The sequence below is a fragment of the Chiloscyllium punctatum genome, chromosome 7 (genome assembly GCF_047496795.1).
Source record: "Chiloscyllium punctatum isolate Juve2018m chromosome 7, sChiPun1.3, whole genome shotgun sequence".
NCBI classification, from domain to species: Eukaryota; Metazoa; Chordata; class Chondrichthyes; order Orectolobiformes; family Hemiscylliidae; genus Chiloscyllium; species Chiloscyllium punctatum.
Window position 1 is genome coordinate 43536626 of NC_092745.1, and position 21182 is coordinate 43557807.

At 39.9% G+C, this 21182-nt stretch overlaps 1 protein-coding gene across 2 annotated transcripts in view; it reads left to right on the forward strand.

The window, feature by feature from the left end:
- Positions 1 to 21182, forward strand: part of klhl20 (kelch-like family member 20) — a 98657-nt gene that overhangs the window by 42028 nt on the left and 35447 nt on the right. For both annotated transcript variants that reach the window (XM_072573443.1, XM_072573444.1), the window contains exons 3-4: positions 18470 to 18628; positions 20500 to 20594. In XM_072573443.1, coding sequence (XP_072429544.1) covers positions 18470 to 18628; positions 20500 to 20594 — 254 coding nt within the window. The remainder of the gene's footprint in view (positions 1 to 18469; positions 18629 to 20499; positions 20595 to 21182) is intronic.

Below are 21182 nucleotides of genomic sequence, written 5' to 3' on the forward strand. Positions count from 1 at the left end.
GAGTTTGCACATTTTCCCCATATCTGCGTGCGTTTCCTCCAGGTGCTCCGGTTTCCTTCCCCTGTCCAAAGATGTGCAGTTTAGGTGAATTGACCATGCTAAATTGCCCATCGTGTTAGGTGCATTATCAGAGGGAAGTGGGTCTGGGTGGGTTACTGTTTGGAAGGTCAGAGTGGACAAAGGGTCTGTTTGCACACTGTAGGGAATCTAATCTAATCTAATATGGAGGAATGTAGAGTTGAGGTTAAAATCAGAGCAGCTATGATCTTACTGAATGACCGAGCAGGCTCAAAGGGGCTGAGTGAACTAAACTTGTTCTTTGTTCAAATATTTGTGTGACGGTATTCAAGCTGGAGTTGATAAGGGGCAAATCACATTCATGCTACACAAGTGCCATGCAATGACCATCTCCACCAAGAGACAATCTAACCATGCTTCCTTGACATCCAACAGCATTACCTTTAGTGCATCTACCAATACCAACACACTGGGGTTACCATTAATCAGACACTGTACTAGACAAGTCATTTAAATACAATTACTATAAAAGCAAGCCAGAGGCTGGGATATCTGTGGTAAGTCACATTCTGACTCTTCAAATCCTGTCTGCCATCTAAAAAGCTCCAGATCGGAACAAGTGCAACTGGACAACACAAAATACTCCACACTATCTATTAGCACACTTGATTGGCATCCCTTAACCTTCACTCCTTTCACCATGTTGGAAAGTGACTGCATTGGGTACCATCTACTAGATAAGTTGCCGTAACTCACTATGAACAGCATCTTCAAAAGTTGTGTATCACCGAGAAGTACAAGAACAGATATGCGAGAACATCAGATATGCAAGACCTGTAGGGTCTCCTTCAAACTATATGCCAATCCTTTGCTGTTGCTGGGTTAAAATCACAGGAATATGTTCCTAACAATGGTATGGGTGTACACCCACAATTTGTGGAAAGATTTTTTTAAAAAGAACTGTCAGCTTGATCCTGATGAAGTGTATACATTTGTCTTTCCTGTCAGTTTTTTTCAAGGGAAGAATATATGTGTTCTTCATTAGTACTGTAAAAAGGGCAGGTAACTTACTTGAAATCTTTTATGAATGGTTCTGTCACTACCTGAATGCTACTCCACCACCCAATTTTTGCTGACCGGGAACTCAAGTGGGAAGATCCAGTTGTAACTTTCATTTTTTGTGATGCTGTCTGCTGGTGCTCAAACTATTGTGTTCATTTCTCATGCATGTTTCTATGATGTACTATTATTGACATGACTGTGTCCTTGATTTCCTATTGAATTTCCAGTCTTGGGTACTTTTCATTTTGTCATTTTAAGGCAGTCATGGATAAAGTCATATGATTTTCTGAATGGGGAAAGGAAATTAAAATCTATGACCTTCTGACTTATTGGGTCCCTTTGAATAGTTGAGAAATAATTTCTTTAGTATAAAATATGACATATTCTTTGGCTTTGTTGATTTGAGTAATGTTACAGCGAAACCTGAGAGACTGATTGGGAGACTAGTTCAAGGGAGCATGTGATAGAAATCATTCAAATCCAATGAGCACCTGTTTTAGGATGCAAGGCAGAGAAATATAAGGTTTATTAGAAATTACAAGCTGTCAAATGAACCTGAATAACTTCTCTTTCTGTGCTGTTGATTTGAATTTGCGGAAAGTGATCAAACTTTGAGATTACAGGGGTACTTGTATTTTAGGCTTCAGCAGTGTGAGCAAAATAGTTTGCAGCATTTGTTTTTGATCAAAAATACTGTTCCACTGCATACACAACACAGAAACAGGCTATTTGGTCCAACTCATTCATGCCAACCAGATATCCTATATAAATCTAGTTACGTTTGCCAGCATTTGGCCCATATCCCTCTAAACCCTCCCTATTTGTCTAGCCATCCAGATGCCTTTTAAATGTTGCAATTGTACCAGCCTCCACCACTTCCTCTGGCAGCTCATTCCATACATAACCACACTCTGTGTGAAGAAAAGGTTGCCCCTTAGGTCCCTTTTAAATCTTTTCCCTCTCGCCTTAAACTAATGCTCTTTAGTTGTGGACTCCCCCACTCCGGGAGGAAAGGATCTTGTCTATTTACTCTATCTATGCCCCTTATGATTTTGTAAACTTCTATAAGGTCACCTGTCAGCCTCCGACACTCCAGGGAAAATCACCCCAGTCCATTCAGTCTCTCCCTGCACTCCGATTCTTAACCATGGCAACATCCATGTAAACCCTTTCTGAATCTGTTCAAGTTTCAGAACGTCCATCCTGTGACGGGGAGATCAGAATTGTGTGCAGTATTCTAATGGTGGCCAAACCAATGTCCTTAAAAGCCGCAACATGACCTCCCATCTCTTGCACTAAATGCACTGACCAATAAAGGCAAGCAAACCAAATGCCACCTTCACCATCTTACGTATATGTAACTCTACCTTCAAGGAACTATGAAACTGGACTTTAAGGTCTCTTTTGTTCAGCCACACTCCCCAGGACCTAACCATTAAGTATATAAGTCTTGCCCCGATTTGCCTTTCCAAAATGCAGCGCCTCGCATTTATCTGAATTAAACTCCATCTGCCGTTCTTCGACCCATTGGCCCATTGATCAAGACCACGTAGTACTCTGACATAACCTTCTTCGCTGTGCATTACACCTCCAATTTTGATGTCATCTGCAAACTTACTAACCAAAGCTCTGATGTTCACATCCAAATCATTCATGTAAATGACGAAAAGCAGTGGATCCAACGCCGATCATTATTGCACAGCACTGGTCACAGGCCTTAGACGGAAAAGCAACCTTCCACTACCACCCTCTGTTTCTACCTTCAAGCCAATTGTGTATCCGAAAAGCTAGTTCTCACTGTATTCCATGTGACCTAGCCTTGCTAACCAGTCTACCATGAGGAACCTTCTTGCATGCCTTACTGAAGTCCAGTAGACCAAGTAAACCACTTTGCTTTCGTCAATCCTCTTCATTATTTCTTCAAAAACTCAATCAACTTTTGCGTGCGCAAAGCCATGTTGACTATCCCTAAATAGTCTTTGCCTTTCCAGATACATATAATGCTGTCCCTCAGGATTCCTTCCAACAACTTGCCCACCACCAGTGTCAGGCTCACTGGTCTAAAGTTCCCTGGCTTTTCCTTACCGCATTTCTTAAATAGTGGCACCACATTAACCAATCTCCAGTCCTCTGGCATCTCACCTGTGATTATTGATGATACAAATATCTCAGTAAGGAGCCCAGAAATCCCTTCCCTAGCTTCCAACAGAGTTCTAGGGTATACCTGATCAAGTACCGGGGATTCATCCACCTTTATATATTTTGTGACAACCAGTATCTGTAATATGGACATTTTTGAAGATGTTGCTATTTATTTCTCCACATTCTCTATCTTCCATATCCTTTTCCACAGTAAGACTGATGCAAAATACCCATTTAGTATCCCTGCCATCTTCTGCAGTTCCACACATAAGGATCTTTAAGGGGCTCTACTCTCTCCCTTGTTACTCTTTGGTAATTCTAGGATCCTCAATGTGTTTGTAGGATCCTTTTCAGATTCTCCTTAACCCTATTTGCCAAAGTTACCTTGTCACCTTCTTGCTCTCCTGATGCCCCTCTTAAGTGTACTGCTTCTTTTATACTCTTTTAGATAATCACTCGATTTCTGTTGTTTATACCTGGTCTGTACTTTCCTCTTGTTCTTGACCAAAACCTCCATTTCTCTGGTCATCCAACATTCCCCATAACTACCAGCCTTGCCCTTCACCCTAACAGGGACATACTCACTCTGGACTCTCATTATCTCATGTTTGAAGGCTTCCCATTTTTCAGTCATCCCTTCACCTGTGAACATCTGCCCCCCTCTTTCCGCGCACCCCCCCCAATCAACTTCTGAAAGTTGTGGCTCATTACTGTCAAAATTGGCATTCCTCCATTTGAGAGCTTTAACTTTTAGATCTGGTCTATCCTTTTCCATTGCTGTTTTAAAACTAATAGAATTGTGTTCACTGGTCCCAAAGTGCCCCCCACTGACATCTCAATCGCCTGCCCTGCCTTATTTCGTAAGAGTTTTCGGTCAAGTTTTGCACCTTCTCTCGTAGGTTCATCCACATATTGAACCAGTTTTTTGTCACACAACAAATCCCTCTCCATCCAAGCTCTTAACAGTATGGCAGTCCCAGTTTGGAAAGTTAAGATCCCTTAATATAAACACCTTATTATTCTTTTAGATAACTGAGATCTCCTTACATATTAAAATGGCACGGTGACTCAGTGGTTAGCACTGCTGCCTCACAGCACCAGGATCCCGGGTTCGATTCCAGTCTCGAGTGATGTCTTTGTGGAGTTTGCACACTCTCCCCAAGTCTGTGTGGGTTTCCTCTGGGTGTTCCAGTTTCCTCCCACAATCCAAAGATGTGCAGGTTAGGGGTAAATTGGCCATGCTAAATTGCTCATAGTGTTTAGGGGTGCGCAGGTTAGTTGCATTGGTCAGGGGTAAATGTAGGGTAGGGGAATGGTCTGGGTGGGTTACTCTTTGGAGGGTTGGTGTGGACTTGTTGGGCTAAAGAGCCTGTTTCCACACTGTAGGGATTCTGTGATGACAATTGGAAGGTTTATAGTGCAATCCCTTTCTTATTTCTCAGTTCCACTCAAATAACTTCCCTGGATGTATTCCCAGGAAATATCCTCCCTCAGTACAACCAGAATTTATCCCTAATCAAACATGCGGCTCCTCCTCCTCTCTTGGCCCCTGTTCTATCTTTCCTATACCTTGAAACATTAAGCTGCCAGTCCTGTCTATACCTCAGCTATATCTCTAATTGCTGTGATATCCCAGTCCCATGTTCCGAGCCATGCCCTGAGTTCATCTGCCTTATCTATTAGGTCTCTTGCATTGAAATAAATGCAGTTTAATTTATCAGTCCTACCTCGTCCTCTGCTTTGTTCCTGCCTACCCTGTCTGTTTGACTTATTTTTTTTCCAATTGTACCAGTCTCAGACTGATCACTTTCCTCCCTACCTTCCTGGGATCCCCCCTTCCTCATTTAAATTCTTCTGAGCAGGTCTAGCAAATTTCCCAGCCAGTATATTAGTCCACTTTCAATTCAGTTGCAGTCCACCCTCCTTATGCAGGTCCCTTCTGGATGCAATTTGCCAACCTCCAGTCTTCCGGCACCTCACCTGTGACTATCGATGATACAAAAGAGGCCCAGCAGTAATTTCTCTAGCTTCCCACAGAGTTCTCTGGTATACCTGATCAGGTCCTGGGGATTTATCCACCTTTAACCGTTTCAAGACATCCAACACTTCCTCCTCTGTAATCTGGACATTTTGCAAGTTGTCACCGTCTGTTTCCCTACAGTCTATATCTTCCATGTACTTTTCCACAGTAAATACTAATGCAAAATATTCATTTAGCATCTCCCCCATTTTCTGTGGCTCCACACAAAGGCCACCTTGCTGATCTTTGAGGGGCCCTATTCTCGCCCTAGTTACCCCTTTATTCTTAATATATTTGTATAAATCCTTTGGATTCTCCTTAATTCTATTTGCCAAAGTTATCTCATGTCCCCTTTTGCCCTCCTGATTTCCATCTTAAGTAGACTCCTACTTTCTTTATACTCTTCTAAGGATTCAATCGATCTATCCTGTCTATACCTGACATATGCTTCCTTCTTTTTCTTAACCAAACCCTCAATTTCTTTAGTCATCCAGCATTCCCTATAACTACCAGCCTTCCCTTTCACCCTGACAGGAATATACTTCCTCTGGATTCTTGTTATCTCATTTCTGAAGGCTTCCCATTTTCCAGCCATTCCTTTACCTGCAAACATCTGCCTCCAATCAGCTTTTGAAAGTTCTTGCCTAATACCGTCAAAATTGGCCTTTCTCCAATTTAGAACTTCAACTTTTAGATCTTGTCTATTATTTGCAGATGACACCAAAATTGGAGGTGTAGTGGACAGCGAAAAGGGTTACCTCCGATTACAACAGGATCTGGACCAGATGGGCCAATGGACTGAGAAGTGGCAGATGGAGTTTAATTAGATAAATGTGAGGTGCTGCATTTTGGGAAAGCAAATCTTAGCAGGACTTATATACTTAATGGTAAAGTCCTAGGGAGTGTTGCTGAACAAAGAGACCTTGGAGTGCAGGTTCATAGCTTCTTGAAAGTGGAGTCGCAGGTAGATAGGATAGTGAAGAATGCATTTGGTATGCTTTCCTTTATTGGTCAGAATATTGAGTACAGAAGTTCGGAGGTAATGTTGCAGCTGTACAGGACATTGGTTGCCACTGTTGGAGTATTGCGTGCAGTTCTGGTCTCCTTCCTATCGGAAAGATGTTGCGAAACTTGAAAGGGTTCAGAAAAGATTTACAAGGATGTTGCCAGGGTTGGAGGATCTGAGCTACAGGGAGAGGCTGAACAAGCTGGGGCTGTTTTCCCTGGAGCATCGGAGGCTGAGGGGTGACCTTATAGAGGTTTACAAAATTATGAGGGGCATGGATAGGATAAATAGATAAAAGTCTTTTACCTGGGGTTGGGGAGTCCATAACTAGAGGCATAGGTTTAGGGGGAGAGGGGAAAGATATAAGAGAGACCTAAGGGGCAACCTTTTCACGCAGAGGTTGGTATGTGTATGGAATGAGCTGCCAGAGGAAGTGGTGGGGGCTGGTACAATTGCAACATTTAATAGGCATTTCGATGGGTATATGAATAGGAAGGGTTTGGAGGGATATGCGCCAGGTGCTGGCAGGTGGGACTAGATTGAGTTGGGATATCTGGTCAGCATGGACGAGTTGGACCAAAGGGTCTATTTCCATGCTGTACATCTCTATGACTCTATGCTCACTGAGCTGGAAGGTTCATTTTCAGACGTTTCGTCACCATACTAGGTAACATCTTCAGTGAGCCCTCGGATGAAGCACCGCTGATGATTCCTGCTTTCTGTTTATATGTTTGGGTTTCTTTGGGTCAGTGATATAATTTCCTATGGTGATGTCATTTCTGTTCTTTTTCTCAGGGGGCAGTAAATGGGGTCTAAGTCAATGTGTTTGTTGATAGAGTTCCGGTTGGAATGTCATGCTTCCAGGAATTCTCATGCATGTCTCTGTTTGGCTTGTTCTAGGATGGATATATTGTCCAAGTCAAAGTGATGTCCTTTGTTATCTGTATGTAAGGATACTAGTGAGAGAGGGTCAAGTCGTTTTGTGGCTAGTCGATGTTCATGTTTCCTGGTGGCTACTTTTGTGCCTGTTTGTCCAATGTAGCGTTTGTTACAGTTCTTGCACAGTATTTTTGTAAACGACATCAGTTTGCCTGTTTATATAGGGACTTTTAAGTTCATTAACTGCTGTTTTAGTGTGTAGGTGGGTTTTTTTGCGCTACCATGATGCCAAAGGGTCTGAGTGGTCTGGCAGTCATGTCCCTTCTACTACAGTAGCGATTTCAATGATCCAAAAATGTGAATCCTTCTCCTGCACCAGCTCCTTGACCATGTGTTCGTCTGCTCTGTCCTCCTATTCCTACCCTCACTCGCACATGGCAGTGGGAGTAATCCAGACGTTACTACCTTTTGAGGATCTAATTTTGAAATTCTTGCCTAATTTTCTATATTCTCACTTCAGAATCTTGTCCGTTTCATTTCTTGTGTTGTTAGCTCCAATGTGTACAACTACCTCCTACTGGTCCCGTTCCCCCTTGAGAAAATTCTGCACCCTCTCCAAGATATCTTTGATCCCGGCACCAGGAAAGCAACATACTATTCTGATGTCTTGCTGTCAGCCACAGATTCGTCTGTCTGTGCCTCTAACTAGGGAGCCCCATATCATTACCAGCTTGGAACCTGGTGTACCTTTGGTTACATTAGAGTGGTCCCGGTACCAGAAATCTGGCTGTCTGTGTTACATTCCCCTGAGAGTCAGAGTGTGATACTATAAAGGCACAGTTGTTCAGGCAGCATCTGAGGAGTAGGAGAGTCGACTCTTCATCAGGAATAGAGCCATATATTTTCCAAAACAGCATACTTGTTTGAAATGGAGATAGCCACAGGACACTTCTACATGACCTGCCTCCCTCTCCTACCTTTCCTGGAGGTCACCCACCTACCTGACTGTACCTTTGGTTTAACTCCTTGTCTGTAGTTGCCATCCATCGCACTCCTGTAAATTCCTCATTACCTTTATCTGCCATTCAACAGATCCGTGCGATCCAATAGGATTCTCAACCAAACACACCTCCTACACACATAATCTCCCACATCCAACGGGAAGAGCACATCACTCTACCGAAGACTATCTTTGCACCTTAACAGTCCATAGACCCAGAAAATAGTAGTCTTACTGGTCTTAAAAACACTGCTCCAGGCTAGCTTAGTACCTATGTTTTTATATTTTTAAAAGTTTAATCAAGAGACCAATCTCAATCATAACATAATCAAGAAAAACTCTACTATTATGGATTTACAAAAGAAAACCAGTAAGGTTACACTTTAAAATGCCACTTAGCTGCTCCCCTGCTGTGAACTCCCACACACAGGTTTCTCCAAGGTCAGCTGTGAATTTCGCTATTTGTTTATTTTTCTTATAACAAACTCTGGTGCTCAGAGATACTTGAAAACAGACAACAAAGGCAGCAGCTGGATCAGACAGCAGTGTAGGCTTTTTTCTCTATTTGAATCACCACTGTCTTTTTGTCTGTCTTTTTAAAGTGCTGTTGTTTTGATGTTTTTCTCCCCCCAAAGTTCCAAAGCAATGCAACAACTTATAATACAGTAATTACTGCTCCTAGAATTTGAGGAAATCAACTCCAGCACTGAATATATCTCAAAAAAAGTAGTTCTTACAGCCACATTTTTATTTCCCATCCTCCATCTTGAATTAAGCAGAATCCTATGGGGTAATTTTTTCCTAAGTGGAGAATGGGAACATGAGAACAAGCTTAGCAATTTTCTGACTTTCCCTGTTGCCATGTTTGAAACAAGAATGCAAAAGGATTTTTTTTAATGTGACCTCTGTTATTTTTCAATTCACTGTGGCATCAAAACTAGTCCAAATGATCACACTAAAAGGGAACACAAATCCGAAGTACAACACTAACTGTTTGTGGTGACAAGACTGACAATGGGAAATGAAAATGTTGCAATGCCTTTTTGTATTTTGTGCCTTGCAGCGGGCCTTTTCAACATGTTATCAATTTTAGTATTTTTATTCTCATGAAAAGACTACATCTAAATATTAAATCTATCTTGTTTGCAAGTATTGGTAGACTGCTTTGTATTTCCAGCAATTTCTGTTCTCAAATGATCCTTGAGTTGTTGAATGTAATTGGGAATGTAATTGGGCATTATGTGGGGAACTTGTGATGGTACATTTTTGGAAAGGTCAGGTTTCGCTGTAGATTTGGCTTAGCTCCAGTGTTTAAGTATTTTGAGATGTGTTTTATGTTCCCATTAGGGATAAAATGTCCATGCATATATGCAGCACATATTCACATATCACAGTATCCTTAAGACGATTCCTTGAACTAAGTATGAACAAGCTGCAGTGCGACTGGTGTAATTTGTAAGTGTCAACCATTGCCTTGTTCAAAGCTATATGTTCGTAATTCAACACTTAGTTATTATTAAAAGAGAAAGTTAGATCAGTATATTTATTTGCCTCGTCTTTATATTCTTTTGTGATGTTGCATTCTTAAAGTATAATCTAGGAGGCTATTCGCCGAATAGAGGGATCATTGAGGTTGATGTGTTTTATCTTGCTGCTACTTACATTGATCATTATCAACACACATGATCTCTTCTACAATTGCTCCCCAGCTCATACTTTGTTGACAGCAGTATTTCTATTTCACAGTAGTCCACTGAATCATGCTGTTTCTGTTTGCTTTGAAACAAATGTTAGTGAAATATTTTTTAAATTTTGTGTGTTTTGAAATTAAGTTTGGTTCTTGATATTGAGACACTCCAATACTTGGGCCACTTGCTAATATAAGGTAGATTCAGTGTCACTTTTCAATTGCTGATGACAGTACTTGGATCTAAAAAAAATCCTTTAACTTCTTCCAGTCTTTGGCCTGTTGCAGTTTATTTAGATGTCTTTTGGAAACTCTCCAACACTGACATGTTGAGAACTTGAAAGATCAGATGAAGTTCCTGAAGTAATTATGAGATACAAGAGTTACTTTTCATAGTCATTTCCTGACTTTGTGTTTTGAATCAGGTGATGCAGTTTACTTGTAAGATGAGTGAGTTAGTGTTAGTCAGAGTATGCCAGTGCTTTGTCAAGAACAAAATTCATTGTCAGTGAACTTAAACAGTAGTGCTCACATTTTATTTGGCAATGAGAATAAGGAGATACCTTATCCTTGCTTGGCATTTGCACACAGACACTTAGTGGATTTTCTTTAGTTGATGAGGAACTCTGCCTCCTCCCTTTAGGAATGTAATGTCTGACTGTAATGCCCTCAGTGCTGTCTCGGCTGAGACTGGCTAACTTGTTCTAGAATAGATGTGATTGATATCTCAGACTAATTTTTCATCTTCTTAAACAAATATCAAGTTTTTGTATTGCGTGAGTTTAACATGTCTATTTTAACCTTTTAATTTGGTCAAGGTAAGTCTTATTACTCCTAGTTCTTTCATTGGAATTGCTTCCTTGTAATAAAGTAATTATTTAAATAACTGGATTGTGGGACCTTGACAGAAGACTATTTCATCCAGCTTGCCATGCTACCTTTTTGGTAAAACTCTCCAATTGGACGTACTCTTTTTTTTTGTTGTAGCGTTTCTTTATGAATCTATTTGCACCATTTTTTCAGCAGAACACTTTAGATCATCAGAACTCATTTCATAAAGATTCATTCTCTTGTGTTCTTTAGCTCATGACCTTAAATCTGACTCCACAAGTAACTGCCCACTGGAAGTAGCAACAATTTCTCCTGACCTCCTTATCAAAACCCTTTATAATTTCACATACTTCTATTAGCAATTGTGCTGAAAGGAGAACAATCCAGCTTCCCAGTTCTCTCCACATAACTGAAATTCTTTATTCCTGATACCAATTTAGTAAAGCTGCAATGCTATCTTCCAAGACCTGACAATATCTCCTGAAAAGTAGTGCGTCCTGAAATTGAGGTTCCAATTGAAGCACAACCAATGATTTATAAAGTTTAGCATATCCCTTACTTTCGTACTCTGTCTCCATTTATAAAACCTCGGATCCTCTATGTCTTTTTAGTAGTCTTATGAATTTGTCCTGTTCTTTTCAAAGATTTGTATATGCGAACACAGCTTTTCCAATTTCTCAAACTCCTTTGAAATTGTGCCATTTAGTTTGTTTTGCCCCTTCTCATTCTTTCTTCCAGTACGTGACACTTCACACTTTCTTGCATTAAATTTCATCTATCACAGAATCATAAATTATTGCACAAGGCAGGAATTTGGTCCATCGAGTCTGCTGATGGAGTTTTTCTGCTTAATATTTTGAGCACTTGGAGCTTTCAGTCTGTAACTTTGTAGATTACGACACTTCATACACACATCCAAATACTGTTTAAATCTGAAGAGGAATTCTACCTTTACCATCTTTTCAGGTAGTAAGTTTCAAACCATTGTTCTATCTAAGTCAGGCACATTTTTGATTTAGAGTCATAAAGATGTCCAAGCCACACTCTGTCTTTACTTGGAATTATGTTGTTGCTCCTTTATTGCCATTGGGTCAAAATCCTGTTAAATTCCTTCCTGTAACATGTTGACTAGAAGTAAATGCAGTGTTCGAGTTGTGGCTTAACTGGCGTTTAATACAGTTCTAACATAACCTCCACATTCTTCTGTTCAGTAACTCCACTAATGAAGAATAGCAACCTGTATGCTTTCTTAAGCCACTTTGTCTATCCCACTTTATCAGATTTATGAACATGCACTCCATGATATCCTTTTTCCTCTACACTTGTCACTAACCTATTAATTGTACATTCTCTTATTTTTTGTTTTGTCCTCTCCAAATGCTTTACCTTGCACTTTGGATTTGCAATTTATTTGCCAATCTGGCCAGTATGTCCTCCTGCTGCCTGCTACTTTTTTCATCATCTGTAAACTTCTTTTCCCAAATCTAACTCTTAGATGTGTACTTTGAAAGGAAATGATCCAGTACTGAACCTTGTGCAATCCAATTGCATACAGCTTTGCAATCACACAAACAGCTGTCAGGCTTACCCTTTGCATTCTTCCACTGAGCCAATTTTAGATTTAACTTGCCATTTTCCCTGGGCTCACATAAGCATTATCTTTTCTGACTCTGTCTGCAGTTTCGCTAGTTGTCTGTATAGCTGAAAGTTGCCACTGTCCTACCTATAACAAAGATCAAATCTGCTGGATTAATGGAAACTCCTGGCTATCTCTACTCTTGTATTCTAGTCCTTTTGAAATGAAAGCTCACACTGCACTTTCCTTCCTAACTGCCAACTGAACTGCACATTAACCTTAAGAGAATCCTAAATTAGGACTTCTAAATCCCTTTGTGCTTCTGATTTCCAAAACCTTTCCCAATTTTGAAAATAGTCTATGTCTCACTTCCTACCAAAGTGCGTAACCTCACACCTTCCCACACTGTATTCCATCTGCCACTTCTTTGTCTGCTTTCCAAGACTGTCCAATCCCTTCTGCAGCCTCCCCATTTCCTCACTGCTACCTGTCCTCTACTTATCTTTGTTTCTTTACTGGCTTTTTTCTTTTATCTCTTCTGACTATAGTTTCACTTCCTCATAGAATACTACACAAAATCTTTTTTTGAATTAAGTGGAAGCTGATATTCCAGCTCAAAAATGCTCACATTGGTAGCAGTAGTTGTGGTCCACGCTTCCGCACTGAGGTCAAAGGGGATTTTGAAGGTTACTGACTTTACAGATGAGCATAACCTGTGAAAGAAGTGATTACTAATGCCAGGGATGGAACACAACTCCACTGCTGGAGAGGAATACTATGTGGAGGCACAGTTATGCAGTCATAATCAGAGATATACAGCATGGCAACAGACCCTTCGGTCCAACTTGCCCATGCCGACCAGATATCCCAACTCAATCTAGTCCCACCTGTCAGCACCTGACCCATATCCCTCCCAACCCTTCCTATTCATATATCCATCCAAATGCCTTTTAAATGTTGCAATTGTACCCCTCAGCCTCCAACGCTCCAGGGAAAACAGCCCTAGCCTATTCAACGTCTTCCTATAGTTCAAATCCTCCAAACCTGGCAACATCCTTTTTCCATTTCATTTCCATTTTATGTCCTATTTCCATTTTAAAAATAACTACTTGTTTTCCATCTAAAGCAATGCACATCAAGATTATACAAGAAATTGATTGTCATGCCATTTAAATCCAATCAAGAAGTTAAAGCAAGTAGAGTTTAAAAATAATGAAATGGTAAATTTACTTTCTCTGCTGTATAAAAAGACATGAGTAAACAGTTTCTGAATCGTGTAGATTAAGAAGATCTCAGATTTTATTCACTTTGCTGAGTTGTATATTGAAGAGGTGTCGTTGGTACTGCTACAGTTAGCTGTCTGGAGCTAGGAAGAGGAGAAAAGCAAGTGAACCAGATTCCTGGTCTTTCCTGTTATCGTGCACTGGAAATCTGAATAAAAACTGAAAGAACTGCGGATGCAGTAAATCAGAAACCTGGAAATCTGAAGACTGGGTAATGATTAAAATGAGCTTGATCACATAGCCTGCTGGACTTGCTTCTGATGGGGACAAGTGAGTAACTGAAGCAAGAACCAGAGGATATGTATCTTCTGTAGAGCTGTACCCTAGTTAAGGTTGTGCAATATATTCTAATACTTTAAGTGATTGTTTTGTAATTATTATAAATATATTGTTTTATAATTGTGTAGATTATTTTTATATCTTGTGCAGTAACTAAATAATTGAAACTTTTATTGTGTTGGAAAGCAATATAGCAGTCTTAATAACAGAAGAGTCTATGCAAATAATACCATTTTCAGCTCGCCACAACTGATGGATCGAGCACATCCAGTTGTAGACAGTGGTGGGTAATTAAACAACTCCTTAGAGGAGGATGCTCCACAAATATCCCATCCTGAATGATGGAAAAGCTCATCACATCAGTGCAAAGTATTTGAGCTATAGGAAGAGCTTGAATAAGCTAGAGCTATTTTGCCTGGTGCTTCAGTGGATTAGGGCTGACCCTTACAGAGGTTTGAACAATCATGAGGGGCATGGATAGGGTGTATAGCCAAGGAGGTTCACGAGAATGGTCCCAGGAATGAAAACATGAGGAACATTTGAGGACTCTGGGTTTATATACTCAGTGGAGTTTAGAAGGATGAGGGGGGACTTAATTGAAACATACAGAATACTGAATGGGCTGGACAATGTAGGTGTTGGGAAGATGTTTCTATTGGTAGGAGACACTAGGACCTAAGGACACAACCTTTTCGAACAGAAGAAGAAACTTCTTCAGCCAGAGAGTGATGAATCTATGGAATTCATTGCCACATATGGCTGTGGAGGCCAGCTCATTGAGTATATTTAAGACTTAGTTGGATAGGTTCTTGAATATTAAGGGAAACGGGTTATGGGGAGAAAGTGGGAGAATGGGTTTAGGAAACTTCACATCCATGATTGAGTGGTGGAGCAGACTTAATGGGTTGAATAGCCTAATTTCTGCTCCTATGTGTTATAGTCTATTTTCCAAGGTGGGGGAGTCCAAAACTATAGGGCTTAGGTTTCAGGTGAAAGTGGAAAGATACAAAAGGGACCTAAGTGGCAGCTTTTTCATGCAGAGGGTAGTGTGGGTATGGAATGAGCTGCCAGAGGAGGTGGTGGAGACTGGTACAATTACAACATTCAAAGGGCATCTGAATGGGTATGGGAATAGAAAGGATTTAGAGGAATGTGGGCCAAATGCTTTCAAGTGGGACTAGATTAATTTAGGATATCTGGCCAGCATGGATGAGTTGGACTGAGAGGTGGTCTTCCGTGCTGTACCTTTTTTTATGACTCTGTGACACCTGTGCCGTTTGTTATGCCATCTAAACTAATTCCATGTGCCTGCCCATGGTCTGTATCCATCTATTCCTTGCCTGTTCATATGTCTGTCTAAATGCCTCTTAAACTTTGGTAACGTATCTACATAGTTGATTAGAAAATTTTTTTAAAAATTGAAAATAGCCCAGGGTTATTTGTTTCTGGTTCAAGGTAGGTGTTATTAACTACAGATTATGTCCCTTTGGGTATATTTGAATAAATTAGAATGATCATTTGTGCAGTTTCTGTTTATGTAAGCTAATTCTTTAAATTGGATGTTAGCAGTTAAAATGTGACATGGCAGGTTGATAGACGATTAACTAAATACATTTGTAGAGAATTCAATCCTCATATTTTCAGCATTTTAAATTTTTGATTAAAATGAAAATATACAGATCCACTTCTCAACAATGTGAATTAGGACAATAACAGGGATTTCTGTTTGTACTAGCTACTAAAAGTGCATTTGCTCATCAAACAGATGAATATGCATGTCCACAGGGGATCCCTGTAAATAGAATTATTGAAGACAACTATAAAGGGGAAAAGGAGTATTGAATTACTTGGTATACAGTATACCTTGCATTAGATTTTCTTTTTGTAGTTTAATTTCTCAATTGGATAGAGTATGGAAAAGGTCAAAAATCTAACTTCATGCACAGAAGGTAAGGAGATAACTATGAAAAGGGGGACAGTCAACCCAGGACTTGAGCATGTGCTTAAGTGTGTGTAATATATGAAACAAGGTAAATGAGCCAGTAATGCATGTTAAAAGTAGTGGACATGGTGTTGTGGATATCAGCGATGCGGCGCGGGGGGATTGGGGCTGGTTACTAAATATCCAAGGATACATGTTCTATCGAAAGGACAAGAAGATGGAATGGGGGTGGGGTTGCTTTGTGGTTAAATTAAATTAAGTAAATAGCAAGATAGAGATGGAAGATCTAGAATCTGTGTGATTTAGAGTTGAGGAACTGCACAGGGAAAAAGAATCTAATGGGAGTTGTGTTTAGACTTCCTAGCAGCAATCAGGATATGGGGAAGAAAATAAATTGGGAGATAGAAAAGGCTTGTAAGAAAGGCACTATTTACAATAATCATGGAAGACTTCAATCTGGTTAAACCACATGTGGAATGTTGTGAGTAGTACTGACCCCCCATATCTAAGGAAGGATATGCTGGCCTTGGACAGGATCCAGAGGAGGTTTACAACAATGATCCCAGGGATGAAGTACTTGTCATATGACAAGCGGTTGAGGACTCTCGGTCTGTACTCAGGGTTTAGAAAGATGGGAATGGGGATCTGATTGAAACTTACTTAGAGGCCTGGATAGAGTGGACATAAAGAAATGTTTCTCTTAGTAAGAGAGACTAGAGCATGAGGGTTTAGCCTCTGAGTGCAAGAGCGACCTATTAGAGCTGAGAAGGGGAGGAATTTCTTCAGCCAGAGGGTGGTCAATGTATGGGTCGCATTGCTGTAGCAGGCTGTGGGGGCCAAGCCATCGAGTGTATTCAAGACAGAGATAGCTAGATTCTTGATTGGTAAGGGGATCACAGGTTACAGGAGAATGGGTTGAGAAACGTATCAACTATGATCAAATGGTGGAGCAGACTTGATGAGACAATTGCTCTTAGGAATGCTTTTGTCATAGACATCATGTTCGCTGATATGCCATGGTTTCTAAACCTCTTTTTGCTTTGAAAGGTAATGATGGAAGTCATAAATTAACTTGCAAGTGGTTTTACTTCTGTGTGAATTTGCTGGTTTTGTCTTCATTTTACCACATGTACCTGCTAAGCTATCAAACTATCAATCACAGGATCATAAGGAATACCTGGCCTACCCTATGTAAGGCTTTGCCAGAGCCCTCTATCTTGTTTTATTTCTACTTGCAACTAGTCTCACACTTCTTTTGGTTTGAATTCTCATTTGCATGCCTAACCAAAATTTTATTCTTATGCAATCCTATATTGAAAAATTGTTTGTTTGATTTTTAAGGTAAATCTCAATTAAGCATATTTCTCTCTTCATCTGATATCCATAAATCTATTTCTTTGATTACGAGTTAATATATTGACAACTTGGACAGCTAAAATAATTTCTGTTGAGAAACGTGCACCTGTAGATGTCAACTCACTATGATAAATAACTGTTACTTCAGATTCTTAGGAATTTGCAGCATGGAAGAAAGCTGTGTCTAGGTCCTGAATTTGAATGAAATAAATAGTTAAGAAATGTATTTTAGGTTAGTATCATTGTACACTTGACTATCATGGTAAAAACTTGCTCGCATGGTATTTTACAAGTAATTACAATTTATTTAGGTTGTTGACAACATCACCATTTGTGTGTAATGGCAAGGTGTCTTGATTTGAGTAAGTCTGTACGTGGCATGCCAGTGTTACTACTTGTGTCATAATGATGGGAGGTAGGGCCCTCATGCTGAGATCTTATTTAACTATTTGGAAGTGGGTTGGGGTGGGAGCATTGGTGTTGAGTGGGGAACCAACCCAACCTAACTGCCTCTCAATGACAGAAGTGGGAAAATAAAGCTGGTGTGTCAATTTAAATTTTGCTTGTGTATTTCTCAATGGATGTGTCAGGTGACTTAATTAAACAAGGGAGAGCATGTCCTGTATCAAAGTTAAAACCTAATTTCTAATGAGTATTTTTATAATTTTGTTATTCATGGTGCACAGAAAAAGGTTTCCTATAAACTTTTTGGAAGATGGTAAGGGAAATAAATTGCACGTGATTGTTTACACTGATCAGGGCACTACAGAGCTATACAACCTGAATGGTGCCCAAGGCGCTATTTGTTCTGTCATGTTTTCCAATGAAGATTTGGCTTTGGAGTCAAATAAATTAACTGAAGTATTGAATATCCTCCTTTGATGTGAAACTCCTAGCCCTGTAGCGAGCTTTTTATCTGTAGGTATATAACTTGTATTCTCAATTTATATTTAGCAGGAGTAAAATTAGGTCTTCACTTTCAGAAAGACTGGCTTGCTTATCCTTATTCTATTCTTCTCCTCGCCTCCCATTTCCAAAATGAAATGAAAATTCTTGAAATTCTGGCTAAAAGTTATATTTTCCTTGATAGATGCACTCAAGTCCTATGTTCTACAGTCTATCCATATGCTGCTTTTGAAATTAAGAGACTGAGGATTTTCATTGAGAGGGTGTATTCCTTCCAACAGTATGACTGCTAAATTCCTACTGGTATGTGGTGCTAGGTTATTTAGAATATGTTGTAAATGTTACAGCTGGTGGCCTTCGTAAAGTGATATTATTTTACTGAAGGAAATCTAGCATTGACAGAAAGTTTTCTTTTTGAGGCAGCTTCTGTACCTCAATTCTTCAGTAAAACCTGCAATTATTTCTTTCTGTTTTGCTTTCAGGTGATGGAGAGTGAGGAGTTCATGTTGTTACCAGCCAATCAACTCATTGATATAATTTCCAGTGATGAGTTGAATGTGCGGAGTGAGGAGCAAGTTTTTAATGCAGTCATGGCCTGGGTCAAATATAGCATTCAAGAGCGACGTCCCCAGCTTCCCCAGGTAAGCATTCTTCAGGTGAAAATCTGACCCCTTGGCCTTGTTTTACTTGTGTTTCAAAAGCAAGAATTCAGTAAAGATACTCTGTTCCTAATTCTAATGAAGCATAGAAACATGCTGCATACTATGTGACTTGTTTATCTTTGAGCTTTAATTAGAATGCTGCTATTAATCCTCTGTCTTAGACCAACCATGTATTGAAGTTACTCGCAACTAGAATATGAGCTGGACTATTTTAAGTGGAATGAAAACTTTTTTATTTAAGAAAGCAGGTTCAGGCAAGAAAGGAATATTTGCATTTATATAATGCTTGTCATGATCTTAAGTGGTCTCTAGATGTATTATTGTGAATTAATCTGATGAATAAAATCATTGGCCAGAGACAGAACTGGTGTATTAAGTTCAGGATAATTTCACATCAGTCAGTGCAGTTACATTGCGTGTTCTGATGAAGAGTCACTGGACTTGAAACATTAACTTTGCTTTCTTACCAAAGATGGTGCCAGTCATCCGGAGTTTCTCCAGTAATTTGTTTTTGTTGTACATTGAGTGTAAGTTGTTCTTTTTTTTTCCACTAATGTATCTCTGAGACAGTTCTCTGAGAATAGTTTGGTTTTTTGAGAGTGGGTATTTTACTATTAGGCTAATGGCAATGCAGTAACATTCTTAACTAGCCATTTAGATATGCAAAACTAGTTGGATTAACTTAATTTCTGATTAATTTTTTGGATTGTTCACATACCTGGCCTCCATTTGGTCATTGTAGCATTGGCAACGTGGGCATGGTGGGGCGAAAAAGCCTCTGTACTCTAGATTTTGATTGGAGCCTTAGTTAGGAATTGAAGTTTAGGAAATCAGAGTGAACTAAAAGTCTGTCTTAGCATGTGTCAGTGCCTAATTATTGAACCATCATCTGGCACCTTCCACATGTCCTAAAGTTTGCTTATTTTAATGACTAAACCCATCTGCTTGAGCCTCCGCCACTGATGTCACTAAGAGATAATTGGACATGTTGCACAGACGGCCCTTGCCCTATTTGGGCAAATATGTAATTGGGCATGCTAAATTCTAATCATTATGTCAACATGCAATTGTAGATACTTTCAAAATTTTAAGTGGTTGAGAACCTAACTATTTTCAATGCTTTCATTTATGAGTTAACTCAGTTCTGCATGCTTGCTGCTACAGTTACCTACATTGCAGGTTTATTTTCCCTATCGAGCTTTCGGAGAGAGATTTTACAGGGATGTCATACACTTTTTTTAAAAAAAAGAATTCTAGGCAAACAGTCTCAATGTCACGTTAGTAGAGATGTAACTGTAGACTGGACTTTCCCTCAATTTAGGGTGCAGTCTGATGTAGCACCATCTAAAGAAATAGTGACATCACTTCAAAAAGTAAGGACTAAAATCTTCCTGGCAGCAGTTTAGACTCATTGATTTGTTTGATGTACATTTGAAGCCTTATTATTTATTGTTCATTCAGCTGAGACTGTAACTGGGAGTCATGAGAGATTTTCTATAGTTTATTTACCTGGTCTGGCTTACATGTGACTCCAGACCCACAGCAATGTCTGGGGATTAGGGATGGGCAATAAATGCTAGCGTAGCCAGTGACAACAGCATCCCATGAATGAATAAAAAAAAGGATATGATGGTCCTTGCTTGATACATTCTTACAGTGACATCGTTGAGATTGGAAACTCAGCAATGTTGAGCGCTACAAATGTGAACCCAGCTTTGAAACTGTGCATGTTTGGAGTACAGTGTGTAGTGCCAAAGTGTAAATCAATTTTTTAGAAAATAACTTACCATCAATATATTTATATTGGGAACTATTGATCCAAATAATCTCCGTTGCCTTCTTCACTTTAGGTATTACAACATGTTCGCTTGCCGCTGCTCAGTCCCAAGTTTTTGGTGGGTACAGTTGGTTCTGACCCCCTCATCAAGAGTGATGAAGAGTGCAGGTATGATTCTTTTTGTTTATGCTCTCTTGCATGTAACCCTTAAGGCTGCGTGTTTCACAGGTACTGCACGTATGTGTTAATTCTTAAACAACTTCAGTTTTGCATAAAGATTCAAAAAGTGTTTTATTGTTTAACTTGCTCCTTAAAAATATCAGATATAAAGCTTTTCTGCAAGCTCCAAATGGTGAGCTACAGTTTCAGCAGCTGTTTCCTAAAATGGTGTAAAGGCCAGACACATCTAAACCAGATGAGAGGCAAATACAGTCATGTGGTTGCTGATGGCTGGCAGCAAAGTTGACCAAAGCAGACAGCCACTCTGCTGACACTCCCACAACTAACTAGGCTACACCTCCTCCCATCCCCCTCCTGTAAAAATGCGATCTCTTACTCCCAATTCCTCTGCCTGTGCCATACCTGATCCCAGGAGGAACAATTCCACTCCAGAACATCTGAGATGGCCTTGTATTTCAAGCACCACAATTTCCCCTCCCACATGATCAACGATGTCCTCTAGCACATCTCCTCCACTTTCCACACCTCTGCCCTTGAACTCTATCCCTCCAACCACAACAAGGATGAACACCCTGG